General features: G+C 43.9%; 2 protein-coding genes across 11 annotated transcripts in view; one reads left to right on the forward strand and one right to left on the reverse strand.

The window, feature by feature from the left end:
- The window catches only part of ITGAE (integrin subunit alpha E), a 73,260-nt gene extending 54,944 nt beyond the window's left edge, over positions 1–18,316 (forward strand). For 6 of the 10 annotated variants that reach the window (XM_045487680.1, XM_045487685.1, XM_045487683.1 and 3 more), the window contains 11 exons: positions 2,175–2,307; positions 3,698–3,796; positions 4,343–4,422; positions 5,125–5,202; positions 5,710–5,773; positions 5,857–5,964; positions 9,349–9,405; positions 9,716–9,811; positions 11,581–11,676; positions 16,298–16,402; positions 17,762–18,093. In XM_045487680.1, coding sequence (XP_045343636.1) covers positions 2,175–2,307; positions 3,698–3,796; positions 4,343–4,422; positions 5,125–5,202; positions 5,710–5,773; positions 5,857–5,964; positions 9,349–9,405; positions 9,716–9,811; positions 11,581–11,676; positions 16,298–16,402; positions 17,762–17,857 — 1,012 coding nt within the window. In that variant the 3' untranslated portion in view covers positions 17,858–18,093. Of the gene's footprint in view, positions 1–2,174; positions 2,308–3,697; positions 3,797–4,342; positions 4,423–5,124; positions 5,203–5,709; positions 5,774–5,856; positions 5,965–9,348; positions 9,406–9,715; positions 9,812–11,580; positions 11,677–16,297; positions 16,403–17,761; positions 18,094–18,222 lie in introns of those variants that run through there. The other 4 variants (XM_045487684.1, XM_045487688.1, XM_045487687.1 and 1 more) reach the window with 4 other exon arrangements.
- Positions 6,576–9,594, reverse strand: HASPIN (histone H3 associated protein kinase). The gene has a single exon (XM_045487691.1). The coding sequence runs from the start codon at positions 9,136–9,138 to the stop codon at positions 6,790–6,792; it is 2,349 nt and encodes a 782-aa protein (XP_045343647.1). The 5' UTR covers positions 9,139–9,594; the 3' UTR covers positions 6,576–6,789.
- Positions 18,317–21,389: the final 3,073 nt, after the last annotated feature.

The raw sequence follows: 21,389 nt of genomic DNA on the forward strand, positions 1-21,389 counted from the left end.
AGAGAGACAGAGCATGAACGGGGGAGGGGCAGCGAGAGAGGGACACACAGAATCGGAAACAGGCTCCAGGCTCTGAGCCATCAGCCCAGAGCCCGACGCGGGGCTCGAACTCACGGACCGCGAGATCGTGACCTGGCTGAAGTCGGACGCTTAACCGACTGCGCCACCCAGGCGCCCCACGTGACGGTCTTAAAATGCCCTTCCTGGCTAGTAGTGCTGCACACATAACATGGCACTGATGGCCCATTGGCCGGAGTTGGCATCTGGGTGGAATAATGCTGTTGCCTGAGTCCTGGTAAGCCTTTTCATAGACATTTGTAGGAATTGTGGATGGCTTAGCGCAGCCCATCCCAATCGCTAAGGATCCAGTTCAAGACTTCTGAGTGTTTTGGAATCCAGCCTAATAAACAGATGCAGCTGTTTCCAACAGGAATTAATTACAGCCAAGAACTTCCCTCCCAGCCAACTCCTTGGGATATATATAGCACACACAGCTGGCCCTACATCACCCCCTAGTGTAAATAGTAACCAGTCTCTTCTTTTTTCAAAAAGTATGATTGAGTCTAATCCTTAGTTAGCATCCAAATGTTTCAGGGGTTTCAACCTTTTTATGGACATGGATCTCCTAAAGAATCGAAGGAAAAAGCTCGAAGATGACTTGGGCATAAAACATAAGTGTTTGCATTTGGGGCCCTCTGAAACTGTCCCTGGCCCTCAGGTTAAGAACCCCTGTGAAATAGAACAGTGGCTCTCAGATCTCTCTCGTGGGCTCTAGAACAGTTTAGCCAACTGAAGTTTCAACATCTCTACCTTGTTATGCCATAGGCACCTCTCTTTATATCCCTACCTGAACTCATCTGTCAGCTGCCACCCTCTGGTCTTTCTCCAGTGTTCTCTCCCTCACGAATAGGACCACTTGGTCATCCAGTGTGAAAATTCAGGGCTCATCCTTGACTCCTCTCTCTGCTGCTCTGGTTACAAGTGTGGCCTTACCATATCTGGTTTCTATCCCTTCTCTCTATCCCCGCTATTACTGTATTACATCAGGCATTTGCCATCTTTTTTTTTTTTTTTTTTAATTTTTAAAATGTTTATCTTTGAAGGAGAGAGGCAGAGTGTGAGTGGGAGAGGGGCAGAGAGTGAGGGAGACACAGAATCCGAAGCAAGTTCCAGGCTCTGAGCTGTCAGCACAGAGCCCGACGTGGGGCTCCAACCCATGAACCAGGAGATCATGACCTGAACCGAAGTTGGATGCTTAACCATCTGGGGCGCCCAGGTGTCCCAGGCATTTGCCATCTCTTCAATGGATTTCCACAGCAGGCTCTAGTTGTCTCCCCACCCTCTCTCCTGCTAATCAATCTATCCTCTTCTCAGTTCTGATAAAACAAAAAGAATACTACCACAACAACAAAACACATGTCACAATACTTCCCAGAGCTTCATATTCTGTTTTTAAACAGATTTCCTAGGTGGCTAGGAAATTTTCCTTATATTGCTAATGTGTTCTCCTGCAGATCTTGGTTATGGGTAGTGGTTCTATATTCTGGGGCCCCACAGCACCTCAGTGGACTGAAGGAAGCTCTCACAAATCCCAAGTCTTCTCAAGTCTGAACAGACTGTTTTAAACCATACATTTAACCAACTGAGCCACCTAGACGCCCCAGTATTGAGCAGAGTATCTGGCACAGAGAAAGTACTCCATAAGTATATATGAAATGGATGAATTTGTGTAATGAAGTACCTTGCCTAGGGTTGCAGTGAATTGGCAGTAGAAAGAGTATTTAATTATAATTTTCCCAACCCCCTTTTGAGACTGTTAGACCTCAGGCAAATTAGACTCTCTTGGCTTCTGTTTCCTTTTCTATGAAATGGACAGTAACCATACTATTTTACACAGTTATTACGAGGATTAATTGAGGATGTGAAGCATTGAGCACAGTCCCTGCCATATAGTAAGCACCAAATAATGGGAAGCATTATCACCGTCTCACATAGCAACTGAGGGGGGATAGCAGTCCAGGTGTTTGCTTATGTTGAGGGGGAAGAAAATCTAGGCTAAATGTATCCTTTAGGCGATTTAAGAAGTTAGTTAAGATTGTGCTATTGTATTGCATTGAGGTTTTTACAGATCAAATAAATTGGTAACATGTATCTCTTTGCCTACTGCTGTGCAGGCAGGAATTGGTGGTGGGTCTCACAAAGGAGCTGACTCTGAACATTAACCTAACTAACTCTGGGGAAGATTCCTACATGACGAGCATGGCTTTGAATTACCCCAGAAACTTACAGTTTAAGAGGATACAGAAGGTAACTACGATGGCAGTTTTGGAAACATACACTCATGGCTGTCCCTTCCTGTACACCTGCTTTTTTATGGCAACCTCTGAACTGGTCTCCCTGCCTCCAGTCTCATCCAGGTCCATCCAATAAACTAGGTGGATCCCCTCCAACTGCATGCTGTGCTATGGGTTCAGTCGCGCTATTCTCTGCCTAAAGAGCCACCAGTGATGCCGTTCTGCAGTCACTCCTTGCCTGCAGCCTTTCTTAACCAGGGTTCTGAGAGGAAAATATTCTCTAAGTTAGCCGGGACCGGGAAAGTAAAAGTCTGCCCTGCCATTCATCAACCTGGGATCACAGACTCAAAGCCAGCTGCAAGATACTAGGAAACAATAATTCCCCCAAGGACATCCTGCAGCTGTGAAGTAACACTGAAAAGTGTTCTCTAAAATCATAGGCAATCAGAGACTTTGCTGCTTGAAGTTCTATCTGTAATTATGAAACCATCTCACTCTTGACTGGATAATATGTCACTTTGAAGAGAAGCTTTCATCTTGAGGCACAGCGCTTCAGACAAAGCATTCTGGACACAACTTTACAAATCCACCCTAATAGTTTCCAAGGAAGGGGTCCCTGGGTCTGGCCCTGCTTTACTTAGTAGAGCCTGTCAAAACTCTGCTTTACTTATATTTCACCTGAACTGTACCCTTCCCCGGAATCCTTTAACTGTCTTTGCTTTTGTTTGGTGAGACAGACATACCCTGGTGCAGTTTTCCTCATTGTAAGCAATCATTAAACCTGCCTTTGTCAAACTACAGGTTTGTCCCTGGGGTCTTAGGCTATTTGAGCTAGGATAGCATCGATTACCTGAAAATAATGAAATTACCTCATAAGCTTCTTGAGTGGAAGTGGTGTTGCACTATCCTTGGGAGAATTAAGAAAATTGTCCATGAAATCACCTTCTGTATTCAGTGATCTAGATGAAGATCCATGGTTGAGAAAGGCTCCGTGGCAGTGCTTGGCTCATGCTAGCCTTCCAGCCCATCTCAGGATATTAAGTTTGCATTGGTCCAAGGCCCAGTTCAAATGCCTCGCTACCAATGAAGACTTCACAGATTCCTTCCTCCTTGTTGGATTTCACCTCTTTCAATACTGTTTTTCAGTGGCAGATCAGGGACTCCCTTCACAGCTTTACAGAACCACTCCCTGGGCCTTGTATTTAAATTCCTCAACTACCTACTACTGATCCCTTTTGCCCAGCTTGTGAGGAAGACAGAGACCAAATCTGATTTGTGTCCTGAGCTCCTGGCAGATAAAGCCTGAGCTCTGGCATGTAGAAAATTGGTGAATATTTGAATTGGTATGAGACAAATGCTTCCTTTTTTGCTCTTTAAGAACAGGGTCTTTTCTGTGTTAACAGCCTCCTTCTCCAGACATTTGGTGTGATGACCCTAAGCCAACTGCTTCTGTGCTGGACATGAACTGCAAGATTGGTCACCCTATACTCAGGAGGTCGTCTGTGAGTCTGTTTTGGTCAGCTGACTCTTCTAACTTGGACTTGGTGTCTCTCACGTTCCCGGTCTCATCTGAATCTCTTAGTTGTGGTCTCCACACTGTACTGTAATCAACCCCTTCAGCAGAGCTTAGAGCTGCCAAGTTTGCTCTCAAAGTAGGGAGTGGTGGGGTGGGAGATATAGCCTCAAACTGCTGGTTCACCCCCATTACAGCAGAGTGAAGTTGGGAGTAGTATGGGGGGAGCGGCAGACCCAGGGTTACTATTGTGAAGGGAGTCCCTGATCTGCCACTGATGATCTTTGTGCCGTGGGCAAGCTCTGAAGTGGTTTCCTCACCTGTACAAAGGGAATAATGCTGTATGCCCAGCTTATTCCATATTGACATTGTGAGGCTTACATGGAATAATAGATGTGGAAGCATCCTGTGCTACAAAAATGTGAGGAATATGAATTGCTTCCCAGGTCTGTTTAGTTAGTAGGAAGCAATCTGAATTGTGGGTGGTATAGAGAGGAACCACGTGACTTTCTTTTTTTTTTTTTTTTTTAAATAGGCAATCTTTTCAGTAGTTTGGCAGCTAGAAGAGAATGCCTTTCCAAACAGGACAGCCAGTATCACTGTGACAGCCACCAAGTAAGTACTGTTTGTGTCAGAGCAGGTCCAGGCTGTGGCCCTGGAAGAAGTCTCCATCCCGTGCGTGTGTGTTAAGAGTTATGGCTCCCTCACTGCTCAGGAAGAGCCTCAGTGAACCCACAAAAAGAACCTATGCTGCTGCAGTGACCTGGCTTTCCCTTCTTGCTATCGGAAATATTGAAAACCTTCTTTTAGTGACACACAAAGCAAAACTGGCTTAGCGTCTGGTAAATTAGCCTTGGATGCAAGTTCTAATTCTGGTTCATTTAACTTTGGAGAAGTTCTGTCATCTGCAAAACTTCTATGTTTGGGGGTGTGGGGTATAGTGTTAGGGAAGGGTTCGCAAATGGGGATTATTCTGCCCCTCAGGGGCAGTGCCTGAGAACATTTTTGGTTGCCACAACCTGGAGCAGGGGGTGGAGGGTGCTACTGCTATCTAGTGGGGAGAGGCCAGGGATGCTGCTAAACATCATACAGGAGGATAGCTTCTCACAAAAAATTGTCTGGCCCAAAATGTCAATATTGTCAAGGTTGAGAAACTCTTTTAAAATCAGTGTTTCTCCAAGTATGGTCTTCTGCACTCTGATTACTTATCTTCAAGAGTCTTTTCTTACCTGACCCTCACTGACCCGGAGAAGCCAAGGTATGTAAGTAGCTGTGTACAAAGCAGGTGTGCTGTCAACTGACACTCTTATTTCCTAGTCTCAATGGAAAACAGTCTTTGGTCACAAAGACCCACAGCCTCCAGTTCAAGCATGCCTTCATTGCAGTTCTTCCCAAGTAAGTACTTCCGAGGGGCCAACACCTGCAGGAATTCTCTCTTGTGGGAACTGGTGGTCGGGGTGGATGTGGGCCTTGTCCTTCACTGAAAGGAGGCTGCTTAAAGCCCAGGCTCCCACTGATCTCTGGGGCACTAACAGTTGGGTCCTAGAAACACCATGGTAGTAACCAAAGGGGGAGCAGTGCCTGCTGGTCTTGCTACAAAAAGTTACTGACGTAATGCTAAGGAGGGAAGAGAGGAGCTGTGGCATTGAGAAACAAGGAAAGAGAAAAGTAAGGCCACTCTGAGGAATGATAATTAGACACACACAGAACCAGCCCTAATATACAGAATTCAAATATCCTACCTGATCCCAGCTGCCCTACCGCCACTCTACATTTTGATATTCAGTTTTGATTCATCTTAAGGATCTGGTACCCTCTTTCTTAGTGTATACAGTTGGTAGCATTCAGGCTCCTTTGAAAGGAGGGGGCCTTGAGGCCTAACAAATATCGTCTCAATTGCAGGCCGTCAGTGATATACATGAACACAAGCCAGGGGCTTTCCGTCTATAAAGAATTCTTCTTCAATGTAAGTGCTTAGTGCCTATAATTGCAAATTTACAGGTGGCAAAACACCAGTTTGATTTCCCACGCTCTGATTTTATTTTGCAGATACATGGGGAAAATCTCTTTGGAGCCGAATTCCAGCTGCAAATTTGTGTTCCAATCAAATTACAAGATCTCCAGGTTATAAGAGTGAAAAACGTGACAAAAATTCAGGTACTTAGAGGCATTTCTTTATCATGATCACACCTCTTTTCACAGTGAGTATGGATTCTCAAAGGTATGAAACCAGAGTTCTAGAAAAGGAGTAAAAACATGTTTAGTTAACCTGGGAACACATTGCCAAAGTCATGTTCACAAGAAATATCAACCATTCAGCTCTTAAAGCAACACTTCTGTTTTCCTCCCCTTGGTGAAAAATAAGCAAAAATTCAAACCTTTTTAATACCCATGGAGATACTTACTTTCCCTCTGAAACTGATAAATTCTGCTTGTCTTTGTGACTGGCAAATGAGCTTGATAAACATGAGATATTTCTTGCACTTCTCCCTATAAATTTACCATCTTCCTTTCCTCCCTCCAGTCTATTTCTGCTTTGCTACAGCCTCTTTACTCTCAGTTGACTCTTCATCTGTAGTATGGTTCCCTTATGGTACCTACAGCCACAGGCTCTCATCAGTATGAACGTTGAGGTCTTTGGCTTTCCTTATTTCCTTATTTATTTATTTAGCTCAAGGTACATGAAATGTCAAGGCTCAGAAATGAATATATGGAAAGGCATTTACAGAATGGACTCTGCTGACAGAAAGAGGACTTCTAAATTGTAATCACTTGTTCCCATGTATAGTTTATTTTTAAAGAACATTTGTTAACTTCAGAAACACTTTAGTTTCTACTAGGAAACAAAATTCTTGTTTGAAAAGTTGATTAGAAACATTTAGAATGGGAAATCCACCCTGTTCTGGGGATGAAGGCTGAAAACAGCATCAAGGGCTTTAAGACCAGTACCCTCTCAGTTTGGGCCTGTAAGGCATGTCTGACTTACTTAAACAGACTGTGCTGGCAGAGCAGGTCAGTGGCAGACCTGAAATTCAGCATTGTCCTATAGAAATGCTGGATCTTTCTCTTCATTTGCTTCATGGCGGGGGTGTTACATTTAATCTTGAAGGTCATCTGTTTCAGAATCTTATCTGTGAGGTAATGGAGCCAGAGCACATTATTATAAGGGTGATATTCACCCCAGCAGTTGTTGTTCTCCTTCCTCATTAGCCTGTAGATCTCAAACTGATAGTCACCTTCACCTGTAAATAGGTCCTCATCCATGGAAATGTCACAGAACACCACGATCCCATCCCGTTCCAACCGTGACAGGGTGTAGTCAATGATATTGACTTGTAGTCCACGGGTGGGGATAGTGCTCGTGTTCCCGTTGAGGGTGTACTGGAGCTCTTTGAGGCTGGTTTTCTTTAAGAGCACATTCCCCCAGTGTAAGTCTCGGTGCTCAAAGTGCAGTGATGCCTCGGCCACTGCGAGAGATGCTGTGATCTGGTGTAGAATGCTCTTTGCAGTAGCCATGGAGGACAACTTCGTTCTCATTTGCTCTAAGTCAATCCCTCCAAACTCAAATTCCAGCACAATGAAGAGCTGGTCTTCCTCAAAAAAGTCAGGCCGGTCATTTGCAGACCCTTTAGTTGAGTTATAATGGTCCCAGGCTCTGAGGAGCAAGGGAGGGTAAGATCCTTGAACACAGTGCACCGAATTCAAACCAATAAAGCCTTCTGTACGGTTGTGTATCTCATCAGACAAAAGGCTCAACTCTTTGGAGATGATGATCTCCGGCAGAATTTCCTCAAAAGTTTTCTGATGGGCTCCGTTGACCAAATCTGGTCCTTCAATAGCAATGATTTTTAGGGCAACAGGTGTGTGATTAACAATTGTTTGAAACACTTCACCAAACACCCCTTCTCCAATCTTCTGACAGCATTCCAATTTTTCTGTGGAAAGGCAATTGCTAAAGGGGATAGGGCCCTCCTGATTGCATTCCCCGTAAACCTTTTCAGCATCTGATACCTTTTTGTCTGTGACATGTAGTGTCTTAAACGGGGTTAGCAAATACATGGAAGAGCAGTTCCAAGGAGACACGGCACTATTTGTTCTGTTCGTAACAGGAGGGTTTGGATATTCAGAGATGAGGGACTCAGAGAGAGAACTGGCAACGGTGTAGCTACTGCATACTTCCGACACAGCAGTCACCATCTTCTTCTTGTGGAAACTGAAGGAAGCCCTGGCTTTGGTCCAAGAGGCATTCTGTAAATGAGTCAGGTCCTGGGTGAGGGATGAGTCTTTTTCCCTCTTTTGGTCCCTCTTAAACTGGTGGTAATGGAGAAGGGAGGTTTCTACTGTTTCCTGCAGTTTCCTTTTTCGACTAGGCCCAGTTCTCTCAGGCCTGTTGATTTCCCCAGGTACAATACAGCCCTTGCAACCATCTGCCTCTTCGGAGTCTATCTGGGCAGCCCCTTGAGACCCAATCTGTTGACAACAGCCCTGGTCTGTGGCCCTCTTCTTACCCATGCTTGAAAAACCTGGCCTCTCCAGCCTCTTCCCCGTCTGTTCCATTTCACAGCAAGACTCCCTCATATTCCTCCCAATTGCCCCACTCTCAGAATCCTCAGGGTTTCCAGAGTCCGTGACACTAAAGAGAGCTGACCTGAGGTTGGCATGGGCTTGATGGGCCAACCTAGTGAACCTGCCTCCTCCTGTTGCTGCCTCCTGGAGGCGGTGGAGGGATGCTGGGTCCAGGGAGGCTGCTGGGAGGTGCAAGCCACTCGGAACTTCAGAGGCTGCATCCAAAGAGGCGGCGGGGCCGGTCCCGAGGACACTGTCTCCTGGCGCTGGGAGGCCAGGGCCAGGAGAGGCCAGACTGCTGAACAGGGAGGCACTGGTGCCCAGCTCGCCGCCGTCCCCGGGCCGGCTGCATGCACTGAGGTCCGGGCTCAGTAGGCACGGGTTGCCGTTAGAGAAGGGCGGCGGTTCGAGCGGCCCGCAGGGGGTGCTGCAGTTCTGCGGAGGCCGAGCTCGCAGCCTCAGGCGTCTTGGGGTCGCGATCAGACTCGGCCGGTCCTCGGAGACTCCACCGCCAGGGCCCCTCCGCCGTCGACCCACCGGAAAGCCGAGGAAGTCTGGGTCGTCGGGATCGTCGGAAGCGATAGAGCGCGAGGGGCCGCCGCTGCTGGCGTCGCTGCTACTGCTGCTGCTGAATAAACGCTTCCGGTCTTTCGGCGGGAACCACTGCGCCGCTGCCCTGCCGGGTCGCCGCCGCGGCCCCCCGCCGCCCGCAGCCCCATACGTTCGGAAGAGCCGATTCCCAGGTCGCGGGAGCGACGCCGCCATCGTCGGCACCCGCCCAGAGGTTCAAATGCAAACACCGCGAGACTTCCTGAAGGCAGACGTGCTCGCCAGCTAGACTGCTGGGTCCTAGCGTCCGGCCATGCGCATGCGCATGCGCATGCGCATCACAATGGGTCTCGCCGGGGCTGGGAGAGGGCGGATAACTGATACTTTGGCGTCCTCATATCCGCTGTGGAATGGCTCTCGTTTCAGGACCACACTCTGTGCAGCCAGACTCAGGTGGAAAGGTGCGGGAGCGATCCTGTTCAGGTGAGCGCGGCCTTCCCGAGAGGCCAAGGGAGGGAAGAAGTGCTTGAAGCGGGTGACGTGAGAGGCCCGATGCTCCTTTCCCCGACGTTTATTCCTGAAAACATGCAGGGCGGCCTCAAGCTGCTCCTTAGCCTCTTCTCTGGGTAACGTTAGCTATATCTGTGGCTTTGCTTGAGCCAAGGTGAGGGTTGAAACTGTATACACCCTCTATTCTGGTATCTTAAGATGCCCTGCGTGCTAAGTGTTAAAGCTTTCATCTTTTGCACTCAAAAAGGGATTGTGCTAATTATAACTAGAGTTTCCTTTTCAGCATGGGAAAAAATGGCATTCAGTGAGCTGTGTCATCACTTCACATAAGGAAAACGTAACGGTGGCTGCAGAGCTCTACTTGAGTCAATTTCAGCAGGTACTTGAGATGGTGAAATGCTCCAGATTTGACTCACTTGTTCCTCGCGTGCATCTCCTATCTTTCGGAGAAAAATTAATGGCATCTCAAATGTAACATGTCCAAAACAGGTGTCTCGATCTACTTTTTGCCTCAATCTGTTCTTTACTCAATTACTTGGGGTAACTTAGTAGGGTAACTTACTCTAGTTATTTATTTTAGGAAATACTTGTGACTCTCTCCTTCCTTTCCTACATCCCCATATCTATTACAGCAGCAAGCTCTATCATTCCACCTCCAAAATGTATTATAAATCCATTCACTTCTTTCCATCTCCACTGCTACTATTGTAGTTCTGGCCACCATCTTTTGCTCCAGCTATTACAGTAACGTGCCTTTTCCTCTTGTCTGCGCTCTTGCCATGGCCTCTACAAATCTTTCTTCACATAACAGCTATTTTAAAAGTAAACATTGTGCCACGCCTCTCCAAAAAAAAAAAAAAAAAAAAGTGACATTTGAATACACCTAGACTAGGGCCGCCTGAGTGACTCAGTCAGTTGAAGGTCTGACTCTTGATTTCAGCTCAGGTCATGATCCCAGGGTCGTGGGACTGAGCCCCATGTTGGGCTCTGCGCAGAGCGTAGAGCCTGCTTAAGATTCTTTCCTTCCCTCTGCCCCTCTCCCCAACTTGTGCGTGTGCTCTCTCCAAAATATTTTTTAACAAATTAATTAAAAAATTAATACTTCTAGACTAAAACACATACTTTTTCAGTGGCCTGCAAGGTACTGCATGATCTATTCTTTGCTACTTCAACTTTATCTCCTAGTACTCTCCTCTTTCCCACTTTTTTAAAAAAAAGTTTATTCATTTATTTTGAGAGAGAGAGAGAGGGAGGGAGGAGGAAGGGCAAAGAGCGAGGGAGAGATAATCCAAAGCTGGCTCCACACTGTCAGTCAGCATAGAGCCTGATGCGGGGCCTGAATTCACAAATTCCGAGAACATGGCCCAAGCTGAAATGGTTAGATGCCCAACCAACTGAGCCACCCAGCCCCCTTTTTTTAATATTTATTTTTGAGAGAGAGAGCGAGCATGGGAAGGGTAAAGAGAGAGGGGGACAGACGATCTGAAGTGGGCTCTGTGCTTACAGGAGAGAGCCCAAAGCAGGGCTCAAACTCAACAAAACTGTGAAATCATGAATTGAGCTGAAGTCACATGCTTAACTGAGCCACCCAGGACCACTCCCCTTGCCACTCCCCACTTATTATACTCCAGATATTGTCCTTTCTCCAATATTGTTCTGGCCACATGATCTTTGTACTTGCTGTCCCTTCTGCATGACAGTGCTTTTCCCCTGTATCTTTATGTGCATGGTTTCTTATAATTAGCTCAGGCATTACCTTAGAGAGGCCTTCCCTGATCACTCACTCTAAAGTGGGAAATAGGAGGATCGAGTGTGACACCTCACAGTGATCCAGATGAGAATGATGAGATCTGAACTGAAGGAGTAGCAATGAGGGTTGGAGAAAACAGACAGATGAGAGAAAGAACAAAAAGGAGAATTGTCAGGAACTGATTCGGGGCTGGTGAATGGTGTTGTGACATGAGGTAAAGTGCAAAGGAAAAGCAGTTGGGGAACGATTGCAGGATACTTGCTTGGGTAACTGTGGTTGCCAAGACCACTAACTAGACAAAGGAATACAGGAGAAGGAACACATATAAAGGAAAAGATGCTGTTCAAAAATAGTAAGTCCATGTCTAAAATATGTTTTATCTACCCTCTATCTTATAGTTACAGAGAGATGTAAATGAACTGCAGATCCTTGGTGAAATAACTTTCAACAAATCTCTGTATGAGGGGCTGAATGCAGAGAACCACAGAACTAAGGTAATCCCTGGGTGTTTTCTGTTGTTCTGGACAGTGTCCTGGGGAAACCGTGCCTAGCCTTAGAGCCCCTGTACCAGCACTCTTCCTGTTTTCGGTCTTAACACCTCTGATCTTGACTCTACCACGAGCTGCCTCTGTGACCTTGAATTAGCCAGCATCAACCTCCATTTTTCCATCTGTGAAATGAAGCAATTGAGTAAGAGGCTTAAGCTGAAATAACTAGGCTGAAATCAACAGCTATGTATACTTTGATTTGAGAGTGTATTGTATTTTTAAAATTTGCCAAGTGAGAAATTATTTTTTTGTATACATTAATTGCCTTCCTCGTGTGTAGTATTGTTTAGTTATGGTATTAACCAGTTACAATACTCAGGAATGCATAATTCTTTTATAAATCTTAAACTAAATACTGGAACACTTGGGATTTCTTTTGCAAAAGTGTGACCACAAATCATACTAATGTCTGTGACCTATGGGCTAAATGCTGTGTGTGCTACTCTGAGCTGTCATTCTTGTTGACACTTAACCTAGATGTGCTCCTGGCTTGAGAGAGAATCCATCTGTGGGCTCCAGGCATGATCATTACTGGAGGGGATGTCAAGAAAATGAGCTGGATTGCTAAATGTTAGGTTCTCTGATTTCCTTCCTGGGGGACGAGAAACGAACAGTTCTCTAGACATGTCAGAAATAACACTTTTCTTTTTAACTATTTCCAATACAGAAAATTATATGGGGGAAAGAGAAGTGCCCCATTGTCCCACTGCCTAGATTAAAAAAAATAGAAGAGCAAGAAAATCCAAGCCTTACAGAAAAATATCAAATGAAAAATAATGGTTCCTTCATTCCCCCCCTTTCCCATGCCCCCAGCTCCTTCTTCCCAAAGGGTGTTATGGTTAACAGTTTCTTATATGCACATTTGTAAATTATTTATTTCTTCCTCTTGCTGACGGCTTTTATTTCTATACATAGATTCCTTATAATTATTTTCCTTTCTTTAAATTGAATATCCTAAGCAAAGTGTTAAGTTGTTCCTGACAATAAGCAACAAGGGTAGAATGAACCCGTGAGTGTAAATACCTATGTATCCAAGTGCGTTTCATTTGCAAGTAAGGGAAAACTCCCACTAAGGTACCATAAGGGCATGTGTTGTTTGTCTGGTCAACGGCCTGGCTCCTTTGAATCCTGTGCCCTTCCATCTGTGTTGGTGATACCTTCCCTTGTGGCCAGCACAAAGCTACCACCTCTCCAAGTGCTGCGTTTTCATGTGTCGGGATACAAAATAAGAAGCAAGAGATCAGTAGCAGAACTTCCCTTTGTAGGAAGGGAAATTTTCCTAAAAACTCCCAGCAGCTGTCTCCTTACATCTTGTCAGTGAGAACTGGATCTCATGTCAGTCACTGGCAAAGGGGAATAGCTCTGTCATGATTGGCTTAGATCAGCCATGATTTCTGATAGAAAATTCAAAAATTCAGTGTTCAGCTGCAAGCAGTAGGTACCCTGTGTCCCGCTTCTCCTTCACCTTTACCAGGGTAGCTTTGGGGTACCTTTGGAACCTGTGGGTTTAGAAGAGGAAAAGGGGAAGAGGCTTTGAGAAAGAGGAGCATTTCTTTTACTCAGATCTGGCCTGTTATACCACTATGACCTTGGGATTTCCTTTCATTATTTTCCTAAACCCATACTCTCAAGTCCTTCCCCCTGCTACCACCCCCCCCCCCCCCCCACTTCACTCTTACATAGAAGAAAAACCAGCTCTCTTCCTGTTCTTCCTCCCTGTCTCTTGCTTTGCTCCCTCTCTGTTGTCAAGGCCCAGAACTTACACCTATTAAGCTCAGCTCCATCTGAATTAAATAGTTGCCTGGAGGGTCAACCCTAGGAAGTAACCAGCATTTATAACTTAATTGGAGGAGGCCTTAAAGGAGTAAATTTGTCCATCTTTCCAACTCATACAGCAGTTATCCCCGACCTTGTTGCTTAGACACTTGCATGAAAGGACTCAGTGTTTTGGGCAGGCAGAGAAGTCTTGATGGCCCTCTGGCCCCACTTAAGTCCTGGGAACATGCTCTGGGCATGGTCTGTATGCTGGCCACAGCTTGGGAGGGCCATAAATGGGTCTCGGGAAGCAACATCCGCTGAGCTTTCCAGCTGAGTCCTGTTAGTGAGAAGAGAGCTTAGACTCTTGAGATTGAGACAGCCTTTAGATGACAATGCTGGGGATGCTTCTAATACAAGAACTCTGTAAGTACACTTGACCCTTGAACAACCTGAGGATTAGAAGTGCCGGCTCCCCACATAGTCGAAAATCCATGTATAACTTTTGACTCCCCAAAGACTTAACTACTAATAGTATACCGTTGACTGGATGTCTTATTATATTATTATATTATATACTGTATTCTTATAATGAAGTAAGCTAGGGAAAAGAAAATGTTAAAGTCATAAAAGATACATTTATAGTACTATATCACAAATAAATCTGCATATAAGTGGCCTACACTGTTCAAGCCTGTGTTGTTGAAGGGTCACCTGTAGTATACATGGATGCCATTTTGCATATTCATTATCATATCTTAACATATACTTTAGTTTGGTGAAGAGCAGACCAGTGTCTTTGTCATATTTCATGTGAGACAAACGTGTTATCAGACTTTAGGGGTTTGTGCCCTAGGTCAAAAAGAGCTGTCAGAATGATGTCAGAACAGAGTTGGAAAGGACTTAGAGATCATTTAAAATAGGTCATCATTTTGAAGATGATGAGCTGGGGGCCCAAGGACACAGAGTGGCAGAGCTGGATGTGAAACTGATTTTCTTTCAGTGTTCTCTCAAACCTAGAGACCAGTCCCTTGGGACCTCTGTTAAACTGTCAGATAATCCTTAACAGATCTCCTGACTGACCAAAATAGTGTAAAGTGTTTTGTTCTTTACATAATTTTGTTGTGCTGTTGGTTTTTTGTTTTTGTTTTTTTTTTTTTTTTTTTTGGGGGGGGGGGGGTGTTATTTTTTTTCCTCCAGTTTTTGTTCTCTTTGCTTTTCGAGGAGTTTTTTTTTTTTTTTTTTTTTTTTTTTTTTTTTAAATTTTTTTTTTCAACGTTTATTTATTTTTGGGACAGAGAGAGATAGAGCATGAACGGGGGAGGGGCAGAGAGAGAGGGAGACACAGAATCGGAAACAGGCTCCAGGCTCTGAGCCATCAGCCCAGAGCCCGACGCGGGGCTCGAACTCACGGACCGCGAGATCGTGACCTGGCTGAAGTCGGACGCTTAACCGACTGCGCCACCCAGGCGCCCCTCGAGGAGTTTTTTTTGTTTTTGGTACATCTGGCTCAGAGATTCTTTCTTTGGCCATGTCCAGTCTTTTTTTTTTTAATGAGCCCATCAAAGGCTTTCTGCATTTCTGTTACAGTGGTTTTTTTATCTCTAGCATTTCTTTTTGGTTCTTTCCTGGGATTTCCATCTCTCTTTCATTGCCTATCTGTTCTTTGTCTTTGTTCTTGCATGCTGTCTACTTTATCTGTTAGAGCCCTTAGCATGTTAATCATAGTTGTTTTAAATTCCAAGTCTGATGATAATTCAAACACCTTTCCGTGTCTGCTTCTGAGGCTTGCTTTGTCTCTTCAAAATGTTTTTTGCATCTGGATATGTTTTATGATTTTTTCTTTCTTTCTTTTTTCCTGGTAATTTTTTTTTCCTGATAACCAGATACGATGGACCAGGTAAAGGAACTGTTGTAAATAGGTCTTTAGTGATGTGGTGGTGAGGTGTGGGGGAGGGGAAGGAGGACGTGCTTAGGTGCTCTACCATCCTGTGATTAGATTTCAGTCTTTTAGTGAGCCCATGCTCCTGTGCTGTGAACCTACACCTCTGGGCTGTGAACCTCAGAAGTATTTCTCATTTTTTTTTCAGTCCCCTTAGGTGGGACAGGATACCTAGAGTTGGGTATTTCTCTTACCCTGGGTCAGTTAGGCTCTTGGCAGGTTACGCTCCAATTAACTAGTTTCCCCCGATGGCAGGCCAGAGTGCTCTGGCCTATTTCAAAATGGTTCCTTTTCTTCTCCCCTTGCCAGAAGCATCAAGGGATTTTTCTCGAGTATTTACTGTAGGAATCTGGTCAAGCTCCTAGAGGAAAACCTTATAGTGTTGTGGAGGCTCCCATATGACTGGGTTCCCAGGAGGTTTTAACTCTGAGAGTTGTCAGTACTGAACTTCTCATGATTAATTCATGAATTACAGATTGGGTTTTCCTACCCCAGCGCTGGGAAGCCTCTACTGCCTGTATTTATCTATCTGTCTCGCTAATCTTGGGGGCAGCAGTTTGCCAAGTATCCTCCCCTCTCTTAGGGCGCCAAGAAGAGTTGTTGCTTTTTCAGTCTGTTCAGCTTTTTACTTGTTAGTACAGAGTGGCACCTACCACGCTCTCTACATGTGGAACCAGAAACTGAAAGCCTCGTTAGGTAATTTTAGATGCTGCATCAGGAAACTTTAGCTTTTTCCCTTACTGTCATCAGTCTTGGTCAATATACAGAATGTTGCCAAGTTCTCATATTTTGCTCCTTAAAATAACATGTGGAATTTTTTTCTCATCTGCTTTAGGAGACTTATTGGATGATCTCTGTATCTTGTTCTAGATCACTATCATCTTCCTGAAAGAGAAGGAGTATTTACGCCTCATCTTTATAAGCATTGCTGGTGGCCTTCTGGTTTTGATTGTGATTATAATCACCCTTTTCAAGGTCAGTTCTACTCATGTGAAGTATTAAGATACAGAGAGATTTTCCTAAAATGGATTTGATGGTGATTCCCCTATTTTAAATCTTTTACTTTCCTTCCCCTGTTTTAACGTTCAGACATTTTTTTTACTGCTTTCAAGATCCTCACTCTCCAGCCTTTACCCTTCTCAACTCTTAAGTCTTGCTTTTTCCTCCAAACACGTGTAACTAAATAGGTTTGTGTCTGTGTGCTGGCTGTCTATACTGCCGTCCCCCCACCCCGATGCCCTTTCCCACCTTGCTCACACTTTTCCCTTAAGACCCGGCCCAGAGATTCCTCAGTCCTCTGAGCTATGTGCTTTTCCTGTGAGCTACTTTCTGGAAACCCTTCCAGGTGTCAGTCATCACACTGTATTATAATTGTTTCTGTTCCTAGTAGATTGTGAGTTTCCCTTTTATTTTTTTCCTCAATTTTTTTTTATAATTAAGTAATCTCTATACCTAACATGGGGCTTGAACTTATCAACCCTGAGATCAAGAGTCTCATGCTTTACCAACTGAACCAGCCAGCTGCCCCTAGATTGTGCATTTCTTGCTGTAGGAGGCCATACTGACTATAGTAGGCTGAGTATTTTTATATAACTAAGATCCATTATAGCCAAAATTATAATATTTTGCAGAATTAGTTAAGTTAAAAAAAGGTTAAGGAGCAGGGCACCTGAGTGGCTCAATGGGTTAAGTGTCTGACTTTTTTTTTTTAATGTTTACTTATTTGAGAGAGAGAGAGAGAGACAGACTGTGACCTGGGGTGGGGCAGGGGGAGAGACAGAGGGAGACGCAGAATCCAAAGTAGGCTTCAGGCTCTGAGCTGTCAGTGCAGAGCCTGATGTGGGGCTCAAACTCGTGAACCACAAGCTATGACCTGAGCCGAAGTTGGACACTTAACTGACTGAACCACCCAGGCACCCCATTAAGTGCCTGACTCTTGATTTTGGCTCAGGTCATGATCCTAGGTCATGGGGTCAAGGCTTGCATTGGGCTCCTCACTGAGCTTGGAGCCTGCTTGAGATTCTGTGTCTCTCTCTCTTTTTCTCTTTCTCTTTCTCTTTCCTCTGTTTCTTCTCTACTCAAACATGCTCTCCCACTCAAATTTTAAAAAAAAGGTTAAGGAGGTTTGGGGTTTCAGAGGAAGGTGGAAAATCACTTCTGACTGGAGAATGAAAAGGCTTGTGGAAAGGTAGCATTTTAAGACTGATCTTGAAGGATCGGATTATTAGGGAGAAATTCAGAGGAGGTGTGAGAAGTTCTAGAGAACTAGATGACGGTTTTCTAAAACAGATGGTATCTTAGGCCTATAATGGGACTTCCCCTCCTTTGTTTTAGTTTGGCTTTTTTAAAAGAAAATACCAGCATCTGAACTTGGACAGCACACGGAAGGCCTCGCTGAAATCAGAGAATCTGCTCACAGAAGAAAATTAGGACCAGCTTCCTCATCCATTGGGAGAGAACATCAGCTAGTCCTTCAAGTTCTAGAGACTTGGTGTCGTTACTTTTTTTTTTTTTTTTTTTTTTAAGATGATCTAGAGCAGAATCTAACAAATTGTTAATGGAACATTGTTTTTTAACCATACACTGTCCCCAGAGTGTCTGTGTATTGTGCAGAAAATAAACTTGGGAAACATTTGAAATTAAATAAAATTAAATTTTCCTTTAAAGAAGTGCCTTTAATACAGAAATATACTTTGTGATATTTTTTTTCTCCAAGAGGAGGTATAGCAATTTCCAACCTTATTTGCCTAAGAATGCTTTTTTCTTGGCATTTCCATTGATGTCTCCCAACATAGTGTTCTACAAAGTACATCTTGGGGGACAGTGGTCAAAAGATCCTGGCATTTTCAAGATCCTAAGATGTGGCCTATTACTTCAAATCAGAACACACAAAAAGCACGCCTGGAACAAATGTAAAAAGTAGAAAAACAGAGGTCACCAAAACAGGAACTAGAAGGTGAGGAGAAAAGCAAGACTTCTGTAATTTCATTTCTGTTGTATGTATGAATACATCTATTTAATGCACTGTGCTAATCCTTACCCAGCTTCCTGCTCAGTGAATTGCTCAGGGAGACTTCTGTTCCTTGGTAAATACTGTCACCAGGAGAGAGCATTCTTCCACAGGAGGAGATGGAACCTGGCCTGGGAGTTGGGGGCACAGAGATGAGGGCCTAGTTACAGGCTGGCTTCACTCTTAGTATCTTATTTTATTTTTATATCCCTTGCTGTCAAAACTTGGCCGCATCTCCCCACTTTTAACCCTGCAATGGAACAGTCTTTGTTTTCATGGATCATAAAAGTCATTGCAATAAATTAAATGGTGTATCAGTATATAATGTAGAAAGATATCCTTTTCTTCTTGATCTAATTCAGATGCTTTCGTTATTTTTTTAATTTTTAATTTTTTCTGAAATGTGTGTGTGTATAAAGTGCAAATTAGGGACTGAGTTTTGCTTTTTGTTTTGTTTTTCTCCCAGAAGCATAACGAACTTTCACAGCACCATTAACTGAAATAACCACCTCCTTTTTGCTTATTCACGCTCTCCCATTTCGCAGGGGCTAAAAGGCTTCAAACATCTCCCAGACTCCTTTGAGGTGGGTTTCTAATTTCGATTTTTCCAGTGAGAGGCACTTGAATGAGAGTGGAAGGTGGAAAGATAGGAGGTCTTTCTTTTGGTTGCGGCAGCAGTGGTGGAGGCAGGTGAGTACAGACCCCTGAGCAGCAGTGCGACAGCGCGGCCCCTCCCTGCAACTCCCGACCTCTGGGTGATACCAACCCTCCCGTTTTTATCTCCCAGCCCTCCCAGCAGATTTGAAACATAACTCTCATTAGTAAATCCCTTTCTGCTTGAAATATCTAGAGTGGTTTCTGTTTTCCTGTTGACCTTGAGTCTAACTATATTATTTCCAGTGAATAACAGCTGTCTCTATGTCATGTAATGAAATGTCCATTAATAAATTAAAATTCTGCTGTTACTACTCGTGAAATTCCTATGAATGCATATAAATTCTGGAAATTTAATTTTGTTTCACTGATCTGTTTGTTCCTGTACCAGTACCACAATTGAAGGAACACTTTTTAGCATTATGCAAACGATAAATTCTAAACAGCACAAAGGTATCTAAAAAATAAAAAGTTAGTCTCCCTCTCCTCTCCACCTCCAATCTCTTTCCAAAAGCAACCACTGTTAATACATTTTGAGATATTCTTTAAAAATATTCCTCTGCATATACCAGCATATGCATATCCATGTGTGGATAAAGGAATTAGATTGTATAGATTGTTCTCCCTCCTACTTTTTCATCTAATGGATTTTAGGCATCTTTCGGTAGCAACCTCTGCAGATCTACCCCATCCTTTTTAACAGTTCCATGATACACTGCATTGTATTTACCTAACAGATCCCTACAAGTGGATATTCAGGTTGTTTCTATTTCTTTCCTTCTTTTTATTACAAAGAAAGGTGTGACGAACATCTCTAAACACGTATCCTCCCTGGTGTGCTTTTCAGGTATGTCGATGGGTAAGTTCCTAGCCAATCACTGGCTCCGAGATGACATGCATTTTAAATTTTGATAGACGAAATAAGTCATGGGAACGAAAGGTACAGAACGGGGATTGTAACCAGTGGCATTGTGACAGCACTGTATGGTGACACACGGTAGCTACACTTGTGGTGAGCACAGCAGAACATGTAGAGTTGTTGAATCACCGTCATACGCCCGAAACGAATATAACATTGTCAGCTACACTTCAATTCAGTTGTTTTTGATGATGACAACTTCCAAAAGGTTTCTACCAGTTGACACCCCCACTCAGAGAATATCAAAGTGCCACCGTGTCCATTGCCACCAGCTGGGCATCATCACATTTTCACTATTTTGCCAACCTGATCATTGTGGAAAATGGGATTCTGTTTTTGATACCAGTTTTCATTATAACTTTGCAGTAAACTGTGATACCTGATAGGACATTTTCATTCTTAAGAAAAACTACTGCTTCTATTCTTTCAGATAATTCTTAATATCAGTGTTTCAGATTCCTAAAAGAAAACCTTTGAGGTTTTAATTTAAATGTACAGATTAGGTTGGGGCACCTGGGTGGCTCAGTCGGTTAAGCATCTGACTTCAGCTCAGGTCACGATCTCGCGGTCCGTCGGTTCGAGCCCCGTGTCGGGCTCTGTGCTGACAGCTCGGAGCCTGGAGCCTGTTTCGGATTCTGTTTCGGATTCTGCGTCTCCCTCTCTCTGACCCTCCCCCGTTCATGCTCTGTCTCTCTCTGTCTCAAAAATAAATAAACGTTAAAAAAAAAATTAAAAAAAAAAAATAAATGTACAGATTACGTTGAGGAGAACTGCTTTCTTTATGGCATTATTTTCTTACTCAGAAATAAGACATTTCTCCACTCGCTGAGATTTTTGAAAACACCCTGCAGCAAGGTTTTATAATTTCTTTCAGAGATCTTAATTTATGAAGACTTTTATTTCCAGCTGTATTGTTTTATTTTTTTTTTTTTAAGTTTATTTTTGAGAGAGAGAGAGCGCATGTGCACACATACCAGCAGTGGAGGGGCAGAGAGACAGAGAGAGAGAGAGAGAGAGAGAGAGAGAGACAGAGAAAATCCCAAGCAGGCTCTGCACTGTCAGCACAGAGCCCGATGTAGGACTTGAATTCCCAACTGTGAGATCAGGACATAAGCCAAGAGTCAGATGCTTAACTGACAGCCACCCAGGCTCCCCTATATTATATTTTTTATTGCTACTGTGAAAAATGTCTTTTTCCCCTGGCTGATTATAGACCTTGTATTTAGAAAATTTGTTCTTTTGAATATCTTATCTGGCCATCTTACTGAACTCTGTTTTTTTTTTTTAATAGTTTTTTAGTTGATTCTCTTGGATTTTCAAAGGAGAAAATCCTGTCTGGAAATAATGGTGATTTGGGGGACGCCTGGGTGACTCAGTCG

Source organism: Leopardus geoffroyi, chromosome E1, assembly GCF_018350155.1.
Source record: "Leopardus geoffroyi isolate Oge1 chromosome E1, O.geoffroyi_Oge1_pat1.0, whole genome shotgun sequence".
NCBI classification, from domain to species: domain Eukaryota; kingdom Metazoa; phylum Chordata; class Mammalia; order Carnivora; family Felidae; genus Leopardus; species Leopardus geoffroyi.

What these genes read in the sequence shown, in the direction of transcription:
- HASPIN (XM_045487691.1), bottom strand. Translation starts at nt 9,138, where the DNA reads ATGGCGGCGTCGCTCCCGCGACCTGGGAATCGGCTCTTCCGAACGTAT.